This window comes from Muntiacus reevesi, chromosome 3 (genome assembly GCF_963930625.1).
Source record: "Muntiacus reevesi chromosome 3, mMunRee1.1, whole genome shotgun sequence".
NCBI classification, from domain to species: Eukaryota; Metazoa; Chordata; class Mammalia; order Artiodactyla; family Cervidae; genus Muntiacus; species Muntiacus reevesi.
Window position 1 is genome coordinate 53,706,502 of NC_089251.1, and position 22,453 is coordinate 53,728,954.

Consider the following 22,453-nt stretch of genomic DNA (forward strand, 5'->3'; position numbering starts at 1 on the left):
CGCTGCACCACCTGGAGTTAAGGCTTCAGCACATGAGAGGTGGAAAGGAGGTACAGACAGACACATAAGTCAGCCCATGACATATGGCTTCGATGTTTCCTGTGTGTAACTTCATTCAATCTATATTGAGTTCTCACCATACTTGATTCATGAGATTTATAGACAAGTGTGACAGCCCTGGCCTCCTTAGCTTCAGAGGATAGAAGAGCGTGTGTTTGTAATGCAGGGTTTTATAATGTGGAGAGAGACTAGAGGGAGGCAGGAGTGGGCAGTGGGTCAGAGAATCTTTCCTAGAAGAGGTGATATCAGAACAGGATTTTGCAGGTGAGGCAGGGCAAACCAAGGAAAAGGAGCTATTTGCATCTCAAAGCAGATAGTTTGGAACACTACTTGCAGGGTGTAGAACATTACTTGCAGGGTGTGGAATGTGGGCACCAAAGCAACAGGAGAAGCAGAGGTCAGACCAGGGGGTCATAGAGCCGTGAAGAGGAATATAGATTTATCTTCTAAGACAGGGGTCCCCAACCTCCAGGATCTAATGCCTGATGATCTGAGGTGGAGCTCATGTAATAATAATATAAATTAAGTGCACAGTAAATGTTATGCTCTTGAATCATCCAAAAACCATCCCCCCACATTGTAGGTGGAAAAATTGTCTTCCACAAAACTGGTCCCTGGTGCCAAAAAGGTTGGGGACCACTGGTGTAAGTCATGGGGAGCCTCTGAGGAGGCATTATAGAAAGATCCCCTTGGCTTCAGGGAAGGTGTAGACTAGGGAGAAGGCAAGGTCAGAGTTCTCTGCAATATCAGATACTGACCAACTGAACATGTTATGGCCAGAGGCTTGCAGGAACCTAGCTCTGTTTCTCCCCTCGGAGCAATGGCTCAGGGTGCATTAATTCAGTGTTCCTAGTGACTTTATAGAACATAACTACCACAAATAATAAGAATTGATTATTCTTACTATGTGTTGAATGAATGGACTTTAACCTAAGGTGCAATTTTTTAAAATTCAATTTTTACATAAAAATATTTCTGCAAGGTCAGTGAGTTAGCTGAATGACCTTGAGTAACTTATTTATCCATCTGGGGCCTTGATTTCTTTTTTTTTTCATCTATAAAGTGGAGGTAACAACAGTGATCTCCTAAGGTGGTTGTGAGAATTAGGTTAGATAATGTGCAGGAAAATACAACACAATATTATCCTATGATGGTGTTGTTGTTGTTTAGTCACTAAGTCTTGTCCAACTCTTTGCAACCCCATGGACTATGGCTCACCAGACTCCTCTGTCCATAGGATTTCCCAGGCAAGAATAATGGAGTGGGTTGTCATTTCCTTCTCCAGGGGATCTTCCTAACCCAGGAATTAAAGCCAGGTCCCCTGCATTGGCAGGCGGATTCTTTACCACTGAGCTACCAGGATGTCCTATGATAGGTCCTCCAAAAATGTTGGTTGAGTCCTGCCATTGGGATGGGTAGATCTCATCTCCATCTTTGCTGGGTGACCCAAGTGGATTTCTCTCCATACAGGACGTAACAATCGTATCAGCATGTGCACCTCCAGGTGGTGGCCGCAACCCTGTGACCCCTCGCTTCATCCGGCACTTCAGCATGCTCTGCCTCCCAATGCCCTCAGAGCACAGTCTGAAACAGATTTTTCAGGTGAATGTGGATTCCAATCTGGGCACAAGGGGTAATGAAAATGTATTTGTTCCAAGGCTCACACAATCAGCACAGTCTGTTGTGTTTCTAGGGATCCCATCCATCCTTGCCTGATCAGAAACCAGGTAAACACAGGGGCATCTAGGCAGTAGTTGATAGGCATTTGCATCATGACCTTCTGTGTTTGTAGTCTCAGAGGTAGTCTTATAAATGAGGAAAGAGAGTCAGAACACCTCCCATACCTCTAAGGAAGGCTGTATTCTGGGCCCTTGACTCCCAGGAGATACCATCCCCACCTAGCTCCCACCTCGGTGCTCATCTCCTCCCTGACCACCCTGTCTGTGTCCGCTTGCCCAGCAAAGGCCAGCCCCAATAACCAACGAGTTCAAGCTCAACATACCTAACCCAGAATTCATCACCCCTGCCGCCCCCACCCTCCCAAGAGAAACAGCCACCGGTATTTCTTCCACCTGTACAAACTTCCCCAGGAGACCACTTCTTTGTCCTTTAGAAGGGGCAAGTAACTGTTTCTGCCTTGTTAAGTGCTCGGCAGAAGTGTTCCTTAAGTGCATGGCATTATTCTGAATAGAATGATGAGAGATCTTGAAGCAGCATGACCAAAGCGAGTATGTCATGCCAACTATTAATAGCAAAGATGCTTAGAGGAGACAGCTGGTGAGCCGAGTCCTGCAGGGTGAAATTGACAGAGAGAATCAGAAACACACAGGTGAATGTGGTCACAGAGGCCGGAAGTGGTAATGTGGGCATCCAGGTAGCTTAAGAAAGGTGACTAGTCAGGAGAAACTGGCTTTAGTGACCATCGCCCAGGAGTCAGAGAATCAGTGATGCTGGCATTAACCAGCCTCTACATTTACCAGCATCCGCCTCTCCTTCCAATGGGGCCTTCTTAGAGGAGAGAAAGGACCAGACCCAGCACATACACAACAGATTATGGAAAGTAGTTTTCATACTGAAATAGCTTGCATCCATGGAAAATTATTTTTAACAAATTTGAAGTCATTACAATAAGCTATTTAGGATCTAAGGTCAAAAGGATGCATGAGAAATGCCACATTTGGAAAAACTTTTAGAGAGTACTTTAATTTAGAATAGGGGAGGATGGGAGCTTATCTCCCATAATTAAGCAGCAAGTAAAGAACGTGACAGGAAGCAGGTAACAGGGACCAATACAGGTATTAGAAGACTTCCCCTCCATTTTATTGATTACCTTTCTGTATATATTCTAAAGTCTGAAATGAGTAATTCACAACTATGCTGTCCTAACACACCCTTGTGATGTGATCAGTGGTGAGGGAATGTCCCAGGTAACTTATGCCTGATGATAAAGTACTGAATTTACAAATTATTTTACATTTTAATAAATTCAAGCAAATTCAGAGTTATCCCAACAATAACAACAACAAAATGGCATTGTTAACTCATTCGAAAATGCTTTCTTGGGTGGGAAGAAGAAGATAGAATCTGGGCTCCTAGAAATCAAATTGATCCAAACACTCAGCCTCCTGCCTCTGCCTGTAGGAATGTTACATCCACAGAAATGTGTCACTTACAGGAGCATCATGCAGCAAATATGTCACAGGTGACAATGAGCAGCAATTGCTTCTTCCTGCTGTAACTTAGAGGCTAGTATTTAAAACCCAAACTAAGGCCACAATGGAAATGAAAAGCAACAAAACTGAGATTCTGGGGGCCCCTAAGTTGGACTATATTCACATGGAAACATGTGTTTTCCTCATTACCAGAACGGACTGGATATTTTATCTGTAGAAAGAAAGGACTTGGATTCCAAGCTTTCTTTTTAATCACAGCCCATCTAAGCAGAGTTCAAGAGTTCACAGTCCACCTTTCCTGTCCTTTGTGATTGTGTGGAGGAGAAGGAACTTGGGGATAAACAAGAATTAAAAAAAGCAAAATCAACTAGTAAAAGTAAATTTGTTGATAGCAACACAAATAAACTTTTGTTTTTTATATTTACTATATAAAAGATTTATGTTTACTATATAAAAGAAACCTATGAGTCTACATAATTATGTATACATATATGATACATAATATGCTTGTATTTATAATGTTTTTAATCATCTCTTAGTTCTAAAACAATCAGTAATATCACTACTTTCTTGAGAGTCTATTTTAAGTTACTTAAACTACACATATATGTGGGGAGAGTCCCATTAACAATGGATCACAATTTGCACAATTTGGATTATGTACAGTTGTAGGTGAATCAAGAACCACAGTTCACACACATTTTATTTGTTTATCTGCTGGAACTTTTTGTGCAAAAATATGCATCACTATACATTCTGAAGGTAAATTGAATAGCACACACCAAATTAAATTGATAATGTTGTCACTAAATTAGATATAAATTCTTTTTTTCTTTTTTTTTTTTTTGAGCACTTGGCATCTGGGATCTCAGTTCCCTGACCAGGAATCAAACCCACACCCCTGCATTGGAAATGCAGAGTCTTAACCACTGGACCACCAGGGTGGTCCCTGAACTTAGCTGTAAATTCTAATTAGAAAGATATAACAGCAGTGATTAAAAGCCACGATCAACTCCATAAAACATTACTAATGTCCTCATGACAAAGTCATCTTTCCCTAAACTATGGAAGTTCTGTCTTTATGTTGTATGCATATTCTCAGTAAAACTTTTTAAAAGTTGCCAAACATTTCACATAAGCCAGATCTTTGGACAGAATATCAAGCTATGATCCTCAGTAAACTCGATAGTCACCTGATGGTTTTAATTTATGAATATCAGTTTAATAGCCCTTCATTCATTCACTAAAGAAATACTTGATGAGTATCAACCATGCATCAGATGTTGGTACATCACTTTAAACAAAACAGATGTCACTCCTGTCTTCATAGATCTTCTACCATAGAGAGAGATAATATAGATAAATAAACTAACATATATGTAACTATAAATATATACTTTATATATATATATAACTATATACTATCTAAATATAGTATTTTACATACAAATATAGTATATATACAGCTATATTTTTATGTAAATATAGTTTGTAAATATACATACAAATATATATACAACTATATACAACTATATTTGTATGTAAAATACTATATATATATTTTTTATATATATTTGTATATATATATAAACTATATATATATGTACATACAAATATATATACAACTACATACAACTATATTTGTATGTAAAATACTATATTTGTATATATACAACTGTTGTTGTTGTTTAGTCACTAAGTCATGTCCTACTATTTGCAACCCGTGAACTGCAGCACCCTAGGCTTCCCTAACCTTCACTAGCTCCCAGAGTTTGCTCAAACTCATGTCCCATTGAGTCAGTGAAAGTGAAAGAGAAGTTGCTCAGTCATGTCCAACTCTTTGCAACCCCATGGACTGTTCCCTGCCAGGCTCCTCCATCCATGGGATTTTCCAGGCAAGAATACTGGAGTGGGTTGCCATTTCCTTCTCCAGAGGATCTTCCTACTGAAGATAGGACTGCAGTAGGACTTTGTTGTTTATCTCTTTTATAGACAGTAATTCGTATATGCTGATCCCAAGTGCCTGATTTGTGAAAAGTGTTAGTTGCTCAGTTGTGTCCAACTCTTTGTGACCCTGCACTGTAGCCCACCAGACTCATCTGTCTCTGGAATTCTCCAGGCAAGAATACTAGAATGGGTAGCCATTCCCTTCTCCAGGGGATATTCCCAACCCAGGGATCAAACCCAGGTCTCCTGCACTGCAGGCGAATTCTTTACTGTCTGAGCCACCCGGGAAGCCCAAATGCCTAATTTATCCCTTTCCCCAGAAAAGAAGAATTTTAACACCCACATGTCCTTGCACTGGAATTTGGATTTCTGCTATTATTAGAAAAAGTAACATCAGGTCTGGAGTATCTGAAAGATAAATTTTGGTTAAAAACATTCCAACCCTCTTATATTACATTTCTGGTTCTAGGCCATCTTAAACGGCTTCCTGAGTGACTTCACACCAGCTGTAAAGCAAACTGCATCCAACATTGTGGAAGCCTCAGTTGAAATCTACAACAGGATGAGTGTTGATCTTCTACCAACACCAGCCAAGTCTCATTATGTCTTTAACTTGAGGGATTTATCTAAATGTGTGCAAGGTAGTGTATGGAACTCTCGTTCCCTGGCCTACACCCTCCTTCCATTTCCATTTACCCACACATCCCTGCGTAAAAGTGTATGTACATGGGTGTCTAAGATTTGCCTGGAAATTCCATTACAGTATTCCTGTTTTAGTCACCCTCCACCCCAACCCTTCACTGACTACTTCACAACTTTCCTCAAACCACCATCCCATTTCTCACTCCCAGCTGGTGGCCTGTCTTCTTTTTCACTGAATAAAAAAAAAAAAAATCTAACCAGAAAGGGCTCCTCTTCCAAATCTCCCAGATACCCTGCCCCTGCCTTCTCTCCCACTGCAGTGATTCAGCTGTCCCTGCCCCTAATATGTGCCAACAGCCCCCCTGCTACTGAACCCATCCCCTCCTGCTGACTCTAGGATTTTGCTTTTATGTGTCCCCCTTCTCTTCTGCATTGTCAGTGCTTCTTCTTCTGTCAGATCATCCCTAACAGCATACAATTCTGCTATAATACCTCCCATCTTAAAAGACACAATTCTCTTCGGACTTCCCTGAATGTCCAATGGTTAAGACTCTGCCTTCCAATGCAGGGAATGTGGCTCGTATCCCTGGTCAAGAAGCTAAGATTCCACATGCCACAGTGATGTGTCCAAAACTTTTTAAAAAATAAAATAAGCTATAAAGATATTAAAAATAATAATAATAGTTCTCTTTAGGCCCCATATCCCCTTTCTGCTACCCTCCTCATTTGCACTGATAATGTGTCCCCAGTTTTACTTTCAAAAAATGAGCTCACAATGATTATATGTATATATTCACCGGGAACTACCCATTTTCTTTAATATGGGATAAAGTTGAATTTACGGATTTTCTCATTAATTAAACTATCACCAGATATTCCACAATTGTAGAGTTTTTCTTTCTCCCTTTCTGAAAAAACAGGTATTCTTCAGTGTGACCCAGGAACAATAAGAGAAGAAATACAGATCTTCAGACTCTTCTGCCATGAATGTCAAAGAGTCTTCCATGATCGTTTGATTAATAACGAAGATAAGCACTATTTCCATGCTATTTTGACAGAAATGGCCAGTAAATATCAATCTTTATGTCAGTCTATCATTCTTTATTCAGTTAGGTTTTTTCAGGGGTTATTTTTATTGTTTTAGAGAAAAACAATTTGTTTTCTAATCCTAGCCATTAGATGACCAAGGAGACACAGTTTGGTTTCTAAAATGAGCAAAATCAATTATAATCATTCATTAGTAAAAGTTTTTTTCTTCAATGACCCACATACATAACAACATGTGAAATATTATGAAAATCATTTTGTTGAAATTCAGGAAGGATTAATATTCCTAATTCAGTATAGAATTTTAAGTAGAGGGAAAGTAGAAAACAAACAGCATTTTTTTCAGGTAAGAAGCCAGGACACTTCTAAAGTATTTATTTATTAATATGTATTCATATATGTTATTTAATAAAAATGATTATTATTAATAGTAAATATTCTTAACCTTAAATTCAAGAGATTATCAATCAAACCAAAGTGATGTGGTGTTAACATGGGCTTTCTCTCAGTTTCATGTGTATTAATTAGGCTTCTCAGTAAAGTACCAGGTGTAGTTATTCTGTATATCTTACCATTAATACCCTGCATTCAAGCTAATCATCATATTAAAAATTGATTTTATTTTTTGAATAGATAAGCATTTTGGAATTGCTATAGGCCTGGAATATTTTTTGACTAGGCCCATCATATTTGGAGATTTCATTAAGGTAAGTGTATTGTACTGCCTTGACTACTTCTGAAGTTTATAAAACATTTACTGTTTTCTAGCTCAAGTTCATATTCTACAGGAGCTTTGCACATGTGAAGATTCAAGACCTAGATGGGGGGGTGGGGGGTGATCAGCAAACTATGGTCCATAGTCCAAATCTACTCACCACTAATTTTTGTAAATGAAGTTCTATAGGAGCACAAGACCCATTTGACTCTGTCTTATTTATCTGATTGCTTTCTAATGACCAGGCTGACTAAAGTACTAGCAACAGACACTATATGACCTGCAAAGGCTAAAATATTTGCTATATGGCTCTTGAGAGAAAAAGATCACTGATTCTGATCTAGTTACATTCATTTTGATAATAGTGAATCAGAGACTGAATTATCAGGTATTCCATTTGAAAGGAAGCAAAGAAGTTTAGTCTCTTAACTCAGGACTGAAATTCTCTTACCATAGTCTATGTAGCTCTTCAGACTCTGCTCAGATACTTCCAGTGATGAGAAGCTAATTAGTTAGCAGTTCTGCCTTCTTCATTTCAGGGTAGCTCTAATTAGTAGCAAAATTTTCCTTTTACTAACTGCCTCAGTCCTGGGTGTTCATTGGAAGGCCTGATGTTGAAGCTGAAACTCCAATACTTTGGCCACCTGATGTGAATAGCTGACTCATTTGAAAAGACCCTGATGCTAGAAAAGATTGAGGTCAGGAGGAGAAGGGGATGACAGAGGATGAGATGGTTGGATGGCATCACTGATTCAATGGACATGAGTCTGGGTAAACTCCGGGAGTTGGTGATGGACAGGGAGGCCTGGCATGCTGCAGTTCATGGGGTCACAAAGAGTTGAATATGACTGAGCGACTGAACTGAACTGAAGTGCTTCAAGTCTGTCCCCCCTAATAACATCTATATGTAGGCCCTAATTTTACCTTCTGGACCTACCTAGAATATACTTCTTATAGGTGAATAACCTTATTCTAGGTTAAAAGACTTGTATCTAACTAACTACCATACCTATGTTGACAGGCAGCCATCTTGTTTTACCAAGCTGACTCTTGCTTGGGCACACACAACACTACTAGTGTCTCTGAGAAAGCAGGACCATGTCTGTTTAGTTCAATCTAAATCCTCAGTTTCCTACATAGAGCTTCAGCAGTGACTCTCAACCAGTGGAGTTTAAACAAATGAATGGATTCGTCTTTATATTTATGCAATATCTCACCAATTCTGGTAACCCTAGGAAAAAAATGCTAATAATAAACGATCTATTCTATGAGCTATATCTAATACTTCTTTTTAAAAGTTTGAAGTTTATTTTCAGGTAGTGATTATATTTCCTGTTTGTTTCTAATGGTGGTATTATCAAATAGGAAAATGAAGCAAAGCAAAAAGAGCAACTGGACTATTCTTTCATTGACTATGTGTATTTTAGTCAAAGATTTCACAACAAAATGTCCCCAGGGCAGTTGCTATGGCAAAGACAATAAATTATCAATAGGTCCAAACAGGAACTCAGTGCCCTATAGTTTGTACCGAATACCATGCCCAATGATTTATGTAAACAAATAACTAGTATGTAAAAACTACATATAGTTCTGGCATGATTTTTTAATAAAACAGTCTGCCAAACCTAATTTTCAACCATTTTGCTTTTCTGATGTCAGCAGCCTAGGAGCAAAAGTATGAAACCAGAGTTAAGTTAAATGAGAGAGAAGTGAGAAAATTTTTTTAATTTTTTCTGAACTTTTGTGTGAATTTTATTGCAAAGATCATTTGAAATTCCAGTGTTTCACTTGAAGAGGTTGAATTGAATGAATTTTTCAGTTAACCATGAATATCTGAGTTGCTTTAATCCCATTTCCTTCGTTTTACAGCCCTGCTAGCATATATAAGCAAATGATTAAATAAAAATAGAAATAAAAATAATGACCCCTCCTAAGGTTATGTATATTATATATGTTTATACATCAGAATTGATCCAACTTGGTTCTTATCCAATAAATCATCTTCTAGTTTGGAGCAGATAAATCTGACCGGATTTATGATGACATGCCTGATATGGAGAAAATCGCAAATGTTCTACAGGACTACCTTGATGATTATAACCTTATAAACCCCAAAGAAGTAAAATTGGTGTTCTTTCAAGATGCTATAGAGCATGTTTCAAGGTAAAGTACCATCAAGTACCCAATAATGCATTGATCTATTTTCTTTTATATTAAAAGGTAAGGATTAAGTTATACAAACTCTTTAAATTGACTGCTAGATGGACAAAGGTTTATTACCAAATCTTGCTATGACTTAAAAGTTAGGAAATGGCAACTGGCAAGAAGGAAATGGCCCACTCTAGTATTCTTGCCTGGAGAATTCCATGGACAGAGGAGCCTGGTCAGCTCTAGTACATGGGGTGCAAAGAGTCAGACACAATTTAGTGACTGAACAACAACAGCCTCTAGCTGGCTAGTGACAAGCTATGGGGTTCATATCCAGTGCTTAGATTCTAGCTTCACTGGTAGATGCCTCAGCCCAAAATGGATTCACTTTGTGTTCTTCAGGCACAATTATCCCAGATTTTTCACTCTTTCCTGTTAGCAATTATTTCCAGTCTTCAACATACTGAGCCCTTTATCATTTTTCAGTGTTTCACTTAACATGTGATACCCAGATTTGATGTAGTATTCTGTGGAATACGCTGTGCAAAATGTGTATGAGGGCAAGATTTCCCATAGGCTACTACCATGGAAGACAACAATTGCTTTGTTTGTTTCCCTTGTCAACTATATTTTAGTGTTGGACCTTATTAAGATTGACAAATCTCCATTTTTTCTATAGCCATAAGCAAGCCAAGTCTTTTGTGCTTCCCATACTTCTGCTATTTAATTAACTCTAATTCAAAGATTTATGTTCATCAGAACTCAAGGGTTGTAAAATACAATAGTTTATCATTGGGTTGTCAAGATACCACTTGCTTCCCATCTGTCCCCTGCCAAAATACCCGCACGCTTTCTCCTAACAACTTTTATTCCCATGGCTCAGGCGGTCCCTAAGTCTGAAAGAAAATAAATTAACAGCAGAATCCTGGTCTGAGAAACTTCCTGAAGAATAGACCAGATGATAGGAAAAGTCAGCTTAATTATATTTATAACCTCTCTTACTTTCATGAATGGAAATCACCAGGCTACTTAAAGTTTGCTTAAATTATTACAGAAGGAAATTAAAAACCATTTGTAGAATGGGGGAGATTTGGTTTTCTGGCAGAAAGGACTGCCATGTGAATAACGATGTAGATGTTTTCCTCTAGAGAAGATTGGTAGCTAGGAATTAGAGGAAATAAGAGCCTTCAAACACCTACTGATGATTAGCAATGAACAGGGCTTCCATAGTGGGAAGCAGTTTGGGGGCAAATACTAAATATTCAGTAATATAACAGATAGTACATTTCCATTTGTTAACATTCTAGGCTTTTGTTGCATTGAATAACTGAATAAAAGCTTTCTCAACTCAGAAAATTTAGAATTGACTTCAGAGCCTGTGCTTTCAAAGAGCAGTTTGCATCAGACAATTTGTTACATGCCCCCCAAAATTATCATCATACTCCAAGGATGGTCAAATGGATCTCTCTCTAAAGTCACTAATGGGACTTCCCTGGCAGTCCAGTATGCTTAAGACTCCAGGCATCCACTGCAGGGAGCATAGGTTTAATTCCTGGTCTAGGAACTAAGATTCCTAATGCTGTGTATCATGGCCAAAAAAATTTTTAGTAATAATAAAATTAAACAGCTAATTAGGAAATGTATCTCTTGCCTCTACAGTAGAGAAAATGTAACTTTGGAGGATTCTCAATGGAAGGAGGTTTTTACCCATTGATATGTAAGTTGACAGAAAAAAATAACACTAGGAAGCAGATGGACAAGCCATTTGTTTTCTCATTCTCAAATGAAAGTAACAAATTACTATAAAGTAAATGAAAAAAGGAAAGAGTAATATAAATAGTGCAAGATATTAATAATATTCAATATTTATCCACTGTAGCACCCTAATGCATTATGGGAAAAAAAACCAAAACACTGGGACATATCCATTGAACCCTCAACTTTATACTCTCAGAGGTAACTGAGGAAATATAAGCAAAGAGATGATCTGAAGTGTCTTCTGTTAGATGTATGTTGTGATAGAGACATAGCAGTGGAGATCATACCTGTGGGTCTTAGTTGCTTTGGGAGAGGAATTAGCAAAGAATGTATTGACTGGAAAAAAAAAAAAGCACAGTGTGAGAGTTGTGAATTAAGTTTTATCTGGGGGAAAATGAGGACCATAGCCCCAGAGACAGCCTCTCAGATAACTCCAAGGAACTGCTCCAGAGAGGTAGGGGGGAAGTCAGTATGTATGTGATTTTAGTGAAGGGGGATACATGCAGTCAGGCACACATTTTGACAGAAGGCTGCTGCTAGTCACAAGGAGCAGATGTCTCCTTTAATGATTTTAGTGTTCTTCTAGATATGAGACGATATAAGAAATTGAGTTCATAAAATCTCCTGAAAATGGATATCTGAAGGCCTGTCCTACCAGTTTTTCCCAGGGCACAGAGTGCCTCATTCCTGATTGTAGTGGGAATTTCTAATAATGTACTTTCACAGCCTTGAGAAATTCCACAGAAATCGCACCTGGAAAAACAGCATATATTAAGAAACTGTGTTAATGGTTATCTTTCAAGTTTTTCTTAAGAATAATCTCCTTGTTACAAACCCCAAGGCTAGACCCAAAAGGGAGTATGACTGGGATCATGGACCTTGGAACACTGGGTCAGCATTAGGTATGAACACTGCCTACGCACTTGCTGATTGTTCCTGAGACTATCCCAGAAAGGAACGACCTGGAGTATAAACAAGGAGATCTGGACTATGTTGATGTAGTGTCTTGGGAAAGATAGATCAAAGAAAGTTTATAGTCTGCAATTAGAAATAAGAGCTGGACTCACAGTGGACTCTGCACCTCAGTCCAATAGAAGCTGCAGGTCCCCTGACCCATTGCACCAGATTTTGTGTTCTATTTTCATTCTCGTCGCTCGCTTCTGGACCTTTAGGGAAACACCTGATCTCCACCCTGAACTCCTTTCAGGGTGTGTTGAAGGTCAGCAATTGCAGTGACAAGTGACTCCATTATTGTAGAACCAGATGGCAAGTATCAGTTTTTAGCTGGCAGTTCCTAAGGAAAGGAGCCACAGCTTTTTTTTTTTTTTTTTTTTTGTAAATAACCAGGTGATAAATATTTTAGGCTCTGCTACAGTCCCTGTCACACCTATTCAACTCTGCCATTATAACTAGCATGAGAATGTCCATAAAGCATTATTTATCAAAACAATCACAAAACAAAATGTGGTATAGAGTTTAAGTCCATTTTTGTGAACACACACATACAAGTCAACAGACAACTTGTTTATGAAGCACTTACTATAAAGCCATGAACTTAAAAGAGGCTTGCTCCTTGGAAGAAAAGCTATGACCAACCTAGACAGCATGTTAAAAAGCAGAAACATCACTTTGCTGACAAACGTCCGTATGGTCAAAGATATGATTTTTCCAGTAGTCATGTACAGGTGTGAGAGCTGGACCATAAAGAATGCTGAGTGCCAAAGAATTGGTGCTTTCAAACTGTGATGCTAGAGAAGACTCTTGAAAGTCCCTTGGACAGCAGGGACATCAGACCAGTCAATCCTAAAGGAAATCAACCCTGAATATTCACTGGGAGGACTGATGTTGAAGCTCCAATACTTTGTGAAGAGCCAACTCATTTGAAAAGATCCTAATGCTGGGAAAGACTGAGGGCAGGAGAAAACCGGGGTGACAGAGAAGGAGATGGCTGGATGGCATTATCAACTCAAAGGACACGAATTTGAGCAAACTCCAGGAGATGGTGAAGGACAGGGAAGCCTGGCGTGCTGCAGTTCATGGGATCACAAAAAGTCGGACACAACTTAGCAACTGAACAACACCACCTATGAGCTACACACTACTCCCATGGAGAACAGGATAGCTTCCAGACCCTCATGATGGAGTGTACATGTGGTAAAGAGTTAGCAGTGTTTCTTTCCTATCAGTTATAATTATCATATTTTACTTTTTTAATTTAAAAAGTAATAAAGCATATTAAAAAGCAGAGACATTACTTGGCCAACAAAGGTCCGTCTAGTCAGGGCAATGGTTTTTCCAGTGGTCATGTATAGATGTGAGAGTTGGACTATAAAGAAAGCTAAGCACAGAAGAATTGATGCTTTTGAACTGTGGTGTTGAGAAGACTTTTGAGAGTCCTTTGGACTACAAGGAGATCCAACCAGTCCATCCTAAAGGAGATCAGTCCTGGGTGTTCATTGGAAGGTCTGATGTTGAAGCTGAAGCTCCAATACTTTAGCCACCTGATGCAAAGAGCTGACTCATTGGAAAAGACTCTCATGCTGGGAAAGATTGAGGGCAAGAGGAGAAGGGAACGACAGAGGATGAGATGGTTGTATGGCATCACCGCCTCAATGGACATGCGTTTGGGTGGACTCCGGGAGTTGGTGATGGACAGGGAGGCCTGGCGTGCTTCAGTTCATGGGGTTGCAAAGAGCCGGACACGACTGAGAAACTGAACTGAACTGAATAAAGCCGTTATCCTTCTCAAATATTTGAACCTTTTTTATTATTTTGGTTATCAGCATTATGGATTAGAAATAAATAAAGAAGATAGAGGATAGAAAGATGCTTTCCTTAAAAAAACAGAGATTGAGAGGGAGAAATTAAACCTGCTTTTACATTTCTCTCATGATTTCCTGGGCTTTCCCCAGTGGCTCAGCGGTAAAGAATCTACCTGCAATGTAGGAGACTCAGGCTCAATCCCTGGGTCAGGAAGATCACCTGGAGGAGGAAATAGCAACTCACTCCACTGTTCTTGCCTGGAGAATCCCATGGACAGAGGAGCCTGGTGGGCTACAGTCCAAAGGATCACGAAGAGTCAGAAAGACTAAACACACAACAACATTTCATGATTTTCTAGTTTCTCATGATCCAGTTGGGGCTTCCCTGGTAGCTCAGATGGTAAAGAATCTGCCTGCAATGAAGGAGACCTGGGTTCAGTCCCTAGGTTGGGAAGATCCCCTGGAGAAGGTAATGGCAAACCACTCCAGTATTCTTGCCTAGAGGATCCCATGGACAGAGGAGCCTTGCAAGCTATAGTCCAATCTGAGATTTTCAATGATAATTTTTCAAAAAAAGCTTTTACATTTGCAACTTCTTTTTAAGGAGAGTTTACCAACCTTTAAAAATATTTATTTATTTCATTTATCTGGCTCTATCAGGTCTCAGTTATGGCTTGTGGGCTCTCTCGTTGTGTACAGGGTTAGTTGCTCCTTAACCTGTGGGATCTTAGTTCCCCCACCAGGGATCAAACCTGTGTTCCCTGCATTGCAAGGCAAATTCTCAACCACTGGACCAGCAGGGAAGTCCCTACTGTTTTATCTTAACAGCAGTGAACTTGACTCTCATACAAACTGCTCACTTTTATACTGACATCCTTTCCCCTTTCTTGAGTGTTTGAATTTTATTCATGCTTCTCTATATACCTCAAGGAACCTTTTAGGATAGGTTTGCAGGTGGTTTATTCTCTGAGAAATAACATGATAGTTTTCCCTCTTAACCACTGTGGAATGGCATCTTGTAAAAGAGATGCTTGAGGCCAGCCTATAATTATTTGATCCCTTAGGAGTAATCTAGTATATCTATTTTTTAGATCCTCACACATTTTTAGTTATGTCTAAAATGTAGATTTCTGTTTCATATATTGATTCATGTATGCATGCTAAGTCGAAAGTGTTACTCACTCAGTCATGGTGGACTCTTTACTATCCTACGGACTGTAGCCCACCAGGCTCCTCTGTGCATGAGATTCTCCAGGCAAGAATACTGGAGTGAGTAGCCATTCCCGTCTCTAGGGGATCTTCCCAACTCAGGGATCAAACCTGGATTGTTTGCATTACAGACAGATTTTTTAGTCTGAGCCAGCAGGGAAACCCCCTTGGGAGTAGTTTATTATATCTACTTTTTAGATGCTCACAAAATTATGTCTAATGTAGATATATAGATTTCTATTTCATATATGCATCCATACATTCATTCACCTACACACAAACACACAGAGTTTATTTTATATTTATATCTCTTTTAGAAAACATTGTGTTTTGCTTCTCTTCTTTGACCTTCTTTCCTGACCCTCAGTAACTTCCTCAGATCAATGGGTTCAACTCTGAGGTTTTTTTCTTTTATTTCAACTCTGGTCCCTTCGTTTCTTCTACAGTTCCTATAGTGTGGTCTCTGTGATTCCATTTGTTTCTCCTAGATTTGTCATCCTTGTATTCCATTTTCTCTCACAATTTTTAATATCATCTTTTTTATTTGAGTTCTGGGTAAATGCCTTGAGTTTGTCTTCTACTCTACCCATTCAGTTTTTCACTGTATCCTATTTTCAAGACCCATCTTCCACTGATGTTTTCACTTTGGTAGTCAGATTTTCCATCTTCAATCAGTTTTTCCTCAACTTGGATTTTTTCCCCCATTTCTGAGTACTGACTCTAGTATCATGATAGCATTTTTTTAAAAAAATCTTTATTGTTAACATGAACCAGAAATTGTATATAGTAAATCCACTTCAGATTGTTCCTGTTGATCTTTTCTTGAGCTGCAGTCTCTTTTCTTATGTTCAGTGATTTTTCTGCTTGCTCATCCTTAGAAATAAAGACCTGCTTGCCAATATAATGATTAATGTAAGTCGTGGCCTAAATCTGCCAGCATTCCTGATAAGACCCTTCACACTTTAAAGGGAGAAGAGACTTTTTTTTTTATTGGAATATAATTGCTTTACAATGTTGTGTTCTTTTCTGCTGAACAATGAAGGGAATCAGCTATATGTATTCACATATCCTCTCCTTCTTGAACCTCCCTCCAACACCCCCCTCTAGGTCATCACAGAGCACCAAGCTGAGCTCCCTGCACTATACAACAGCTTCCCACTAGGTTGTCTGTTTCACCCATGGTAGTGTATGTATGTCAATCCTAATCTCCTAATTCATCCCACCCTCCCCTTCTCTGCCTTTGTCTACATGTCTGTTCTCTACGTCTACATTTCTATTCCTGCCCTGCAAATGGGTTCATCTGTACCATTTTTCTTATTCCACATGTATTTAATATAGTATATTTGTTTTTCTCAATTTTCATGACCCAGGTCAACAGCATGTAGGAAATAGACAAGAGATGGCTATAAGGAAACCACCAGTGCTTTTCTCCCAACCATGAACCTCAGACATACCCTGTTCTTCCCTGTGGCCTTTGGCTGGGGAATAACTCTCCAGCAGCCACTAGCCTTCCACTCTGGGGCAGGCCCTCAGAGCAGAAGCCATATTTGTACCCCGTAACAAAACCTTTTTCTGCTTCGTCTCCCACAGGATCGCTCGCATGATTCGTCAGGAGAGAGGCAACGCCCTGCTGGTTGGAGTGGGAGGTACAGGAAAGCAGTCTCTTACAAGGCTCGCAGCTCACATATGTGGTTATAGATGTTTGCAGATTGAGTTGAGCCGGGGATATAATTACGACAGTTTTCATGAGGACCTGAGGAAGCTGTACAAACTGGCTGGTGTAGAAGACAAGAATATGGTTTTCCTCTTCACAGACACCCAGGTACATATTTAAATCGCCAAAGAACAAGAACAGGAAAGGGAAAGGCTACCCACTCCAGTATTCTGGCCTAGAGAATTCCACGGACTGTATAGTCCATGGGGTCACAAAGAGTTGGACACAACTGAGCGACTTCCACACAAAAATAACAGGAAAAGGACACATGTTATAATCGCATGTGCCCTTTGAATAGCTTGTATGAATGATGTAGTTCGGGGAATCTTTCCATCTATTAACAGAGTTCTTGGACCTTATAAAATACTGTTATAATATGTTTTTACTTCTTTTAACAACTATTACTTCCACCTTTAAATTCTACATAAGAAAATGTAATCAGAGGTTAAGAGCATTAAGAAGGGACTTGGAGAGGAAGGACGTAGACAGCAGAAGGTGATAAACTATTTCTGTGGAGGTAAATATAAAAAAGTAATTCCCTAAGTGAAATCAATTAGGGAGATATGCTTTACTCAAGAAAAGGAAAAAATAATAGCTATATTTTAGTTAAATTAACTTAAAAGTTAAAGTAGGATTACATCCATGTCTACCACAACCAGTTTAACTGATTTTGAATTTATTCTCTAATAAAGTGGCTCAACTGCTAAAGAATCTGCCTGCAATGTGGGAGACCTGGGTTTGATCCCTGGATTGGGAAGATCCCCTGGAGAAGGGAAGGGCTACCCACTCCAGTATTCTGGCCTAGAGAATTCCATGGACTGTATAGTCCATGGGGTTGCAAAGAGTCAGACATGACTGAGCGACTTTCACTTCACTTCACTTCATTTTCTACATTGATTACACTTGGATATTTTAATATTAGGGAAAATAAATAACTAATAAGGACCTACTGTACAGTACGGGGCAGAGAAGGCAATGGCAACCCACTCCAGTTCTCTTGCCTGGAAAATCCCATGGGCAGAGGAGTCTGGTGGGCTGCAGTCCATGGGGTCTCGAAGAGCGACTTCACTTTCACTTTTCACTTTCATGCATTGGAGAAGGAAACGGCAACCCACTCCAGTGTTCTTGCTTGGAGAATCCCAGGGACAGGGGAGCCTGGTGGGCTGCCGCCTATAGGGTCGCACAGAGTTGGACACGACTGAAGTGATTTAGCAGCAGCAGCAGCAGCAGTACCATACAGGGAACTCTACTCAATACTCTATAATGGCCTATATGGGAAAAGAATCTAAAACAAGAGTAGATATAGGTATATGTATAACTGATTCACTTTGTTTTACACCTGAAACTAACACAACATTGTAAATCAACTATGCTGCTAAGTCGCTTCAGTCGTGTCCGACTCTGTGCGACCCCATAGACAGCAGCCCACCAGGTTCCTCTGTCCCTGGAATTCCCAAGGCAAGAATACTGGAGTAAGTTGCCATTTCCTTCTCCAATGCATGCATGCATGCTAAGTCGCTTCAGTTGTGTCTGGCTCTGTGCGACCCCGTGGACAGCAGTCCACTAGACTGGAGTGGGTTGCCATTTCCTTCTCCAAAATCAACTATACTCCAATAAAAAATTTTAATACCTATATATAATTTTTTTAATTAAAATTTTTTTAAAACAGAAATCAGCCAAAGAAAAAGTGATAAATCTGACACATAACTATTTTAACTTTATTTTAGTTTCAACACAGTAAACATGACTAAGTACGATCACAAAATAAGAAAAATATTTTAACATCTGTTACATGCAGTGAGCTTATATCTGAGTTTGTAAATATTTTTTACAAATGAGAAGACACGCCATTGAGTATGTGGCCACCACCAGCTCCCTGCCCTGGGCCCTGGTAGCTGCACATGGAGGCACTGCTGAAGACATCAGTGACCCTTGCAGCCTCTGTGAACCTTCTGCAGTGTTCGCAGAGTGCACATAGTTGTTGATCCTGTGGACCGTATCCCACATGCCCCCACATTTGATGCCCTGCCTCACTAGACCTGGAGTCCTAACACCCCAGTGGATCGCAACCTGCAGGTAAAAATCTTCCCTTACCGAAATCATCCCATGAAATCTGGAAGAAGTGACTGCTTCTTCAAATGCACTGACGCTATTTAAGTCTACAGGGATCACAAAGAATCAGGGGAATGTAACTCCACAGTAAACCTCCTATAACTGGCCGCAAGAAATGGAGATCCACAAGTTGGCCCACAAAGAATTCAAAATAATTGTTCTAAAGATTCTCTGAGAGTCACAAGAGAACACAGATAAACAATTTCATGACATCAGGAAGATAATGCAAGAATAAAGTGACAGCAAGTGACATCACCAAGATGGCCCTATAGCTCAGTCCCCACTTTGCTCTGCCTCACAAGAACAACTAACAGTTATTCATGGATGAGACATGGAGAAAGTCCTAGAACATGGGGGTGAGGCTGAAGCATACCCCTGTGCCACAGTAACTGAGTCAGACATATTAGAAGGATAAGAGGAGCAATTACACACTGACCACACTGCCCTACCCCAGGCCATCACAGCACCACATTAAGAGGTCTCCCCCAAGCCTACCAGTTCCTCCAGTGGGAAGAAAGAGGCCAGGATGGACATCCCACTCCCCGGTGTTCTGGGCCACATTGGGGTTTCACCCCAGTCTCGAATCACAGAGATGGTGAGACACTCTGCAGCATTTGACCCCTAGGAATCCAGTTGTGTCATAGAAGGCTTGAGGATATAATAACCAGCACTCTGATCACGACAGACCAAGTTCTTACCCTCAGCACCCAAGTAGTGGTCCAAGCCAGCAGCTTTACTCATCTGCAGAGTCAGTCTGACCAAGGAGCTTAGCAGATGCAGATCTGCCTGATTCAAAGTCCTCAAATGAAGCACCTTGCCAGCCCTGGAGCCTGGTCAGGCCCCACACTCACCCAGGCAGGGGAACTGAGTCACACCCTGATCACTGCTGAGTGTAGCTCTTGGCCCTTCCCAGCCAAAGAACCTGACCAGAACACTTGGAAAGCTGTGTAGCCCAGCAGTGCTTAAAGAGTCTGGCAGGAAGAGCAGATTGTCCACACAGCAAAGCCAGTCACCCACTCAGCCAGGCAGGTTGGCTAGCGTCGAGATCACAGACATCCTTGATGCACATGAAGCCAGTTATTCCACTCTGCCAGGACAGGAAAGCTAATTCCTAGCCCCACCTACTACTAAATATAGTACCCAGTTCCTATAGTCTAGGAAACCTGATCAGAGAACCCAGGAAATCACAAAGTTCGTCCTATAGCCTTGCTCGTTCAAAACTAAGTCAGAAGTCCTTTCCAACTGTTCTCAGCCAGTAGCATCACCCATGACCTCAGAGCTCAGGCACTGTCCTCACCCCAAAGTAGACACTGACAGCAAGTCCCACCTGCTAAGAGGCGTTACCAGTTGACATGTCCAGAAACCCAAACTGAGTTGACTGGCAAAGAACAATCTCTGGCAAAGTGAACCAGTAAAATCTGGAAGGGGACATCATTTACTCTTCTTGCGGGATCTTATCTCATTCCTGGAAATGGCAATCCACTCCAGTATTTCTGCCGGGAGAATCCCATGGCTAAAGGAGCCTGGCGGGCTACAGCCCATGGGGTCACAAAGAGTCAGACAGGACTGAGCTTATAACACTTTCACTTTTCTTTCATTTGCAACATAATCTTCTGCTGCCTCATTTTGCCTAATTCTGTTTTTATTTCTATGCATTAAGTAGGTCATTCTCATTCATCGTTGCAATTAATAGTTGTAATTTTGGTGTGCCCATAGGAGGAGGTGGGCTCAGGGTTATCCTACTTTAACATCTTGGCTACTTCCCAAGATTGTTGTAGTTGTTCAGTTGCCAAGTCATGTCTGACTTTTGCAACCCCATGAACTGCAGCACACCAGGCTTCCCTGTCCTTCACTCTCTCCTTGAGTTTACTCAGATTCATGTCCATTGAGTCAGTGATGCCATCCAACCATCTCATTCTCTGTCGCCCTCTTCTCCTCCTGCCCTCAATCTTTCCCAGCATCATGGTCTTTTCCAATGAATCAGCTCTTTGCATCAGATGGTCAAAGTATTGGAGCTTCAGCATCAGTCCTTCTGGTGAATACTCAAGGTTGATTTCCTTTAGTACTGAACTGGTTTGATCCCCCAAGGTTTTCTTCTCTTAAAGATAAAATTAACTCAATGTGAATTTTAGATCATATGTTTGCTTTATAATGTATAGGAAGTAAATGTAAAATGGTTGACTAACTTATAATGACCACTCTGCTTTCTTCTACAGATTGTAGTGGAAGAGTTTCTAGAAGATATAAATAACATCCTGAACTCAGGTGAAGTGCCTAATTTATTTGAAAAGGATGAACTGGAGCAGGTTTTAGCAGCCACCAGACCAAGAGCAAAAGAAGTAGGAATTTCTGAGGGAAATAGAGATGAGGTAGGACATGTCAAAATGGTAATAAGATTTTGGAAAAGAAAAAGTTGTCTCAGCCTTTTTCCAGTCATTCACAAACCCTTTTAAGCAGTCCATGGATAGAATTTTTTCAATGTAATTTGTTTTTAGTCCTATGTACTTTATTTCCTGCATTTAAAGCATTAGTTCATGAGACTTCCAGAGATGGTTAGGGAAAGCACAAAACAATCCCTACTACCTACAAAGGGTCATAATCCTGTCCAAACTGGAAAGCTTCTCTTATCCTTCTTAAATACAAGTTTCTTTCATACACACACCCCTCCCGCAGTGCCCTGCCTGAGGAGTTCAGGGCTTTTGACTCCATGCCTTGTCAGCAAGAGGGCTTCCCAGGTGACTCAGTGATAAAGAATCCTCCTGACAATGCAGGAGACTCAGATTCAATCCCTGGGTCCATCGGGAAGATCTCCTAGAGAAGGAAATGGTAACCCACTGCAGTATTCTTGCCTGGGAAACCCCATGGACAGAGAAGCTTGGCAGGCTATAGTCCATGGGGTCACAAAAAGAGTTGCACACGACTTCACAACTAAACAACAATAATAGCCTATCAGCAGAATTATGAAATGCATTCTCTTTCTCTCTCACACACACACACACATGCACAAAACACAACTGCAGTTCACTCTCGTTTCTCCAACATTGTGCTAGATTCTCTAAGCCACTGTTTGTTTATCCCAGGTCTTTCTCTTCTTTCTGCATCTTTTTTGGCCACTCTTTCTCATTATCTCTTCTGTGTCCTTTCATGAGAATTTCCTCCACTGCTA

General features: G+C 40.2%; 1 protein-coding gene across 1 annotated transcript in view; it reads left to right on the forward strand.

The window, feature by feature from the left end:
* The window catches only part of DNAH6 (dynein axonemal heavy chain 6), a 266,242-nt gene that overhangs the window by 140,428 nt on the left and 103,361 nt on the right, over positions 1-22,453 (forward strand). Inside the window, exons 41-47 of the mRNA XM_065927280.1 lie at positions 1,531-1,662; positions 5,650-5,821; positions 6,743-6,889; positions 7,503-7,576; positions 9,593-9,747; positions 17,052-17,283; positions 21,504-21,656. Of these exons, the coding sequence (XP_065783352.1) occupies positions 1,531-1,662; positions 5,650-5,821; positions 6,743-6,889; positions 7,503-7,576; positions 9,593-9,747; positions 17,052-17,283; positions 21,504-21,656 (1,065 nt within the window). The remainder of the gene's footprint in view (positions 1-1,530; positions 1,663-5,649; positions 5,822-6,742; positions 6,890-7,502; positions 7,577-9,592; positions 9,748-17,051; positions 17,284-21,503; positions 21,657-22,453) is intronic.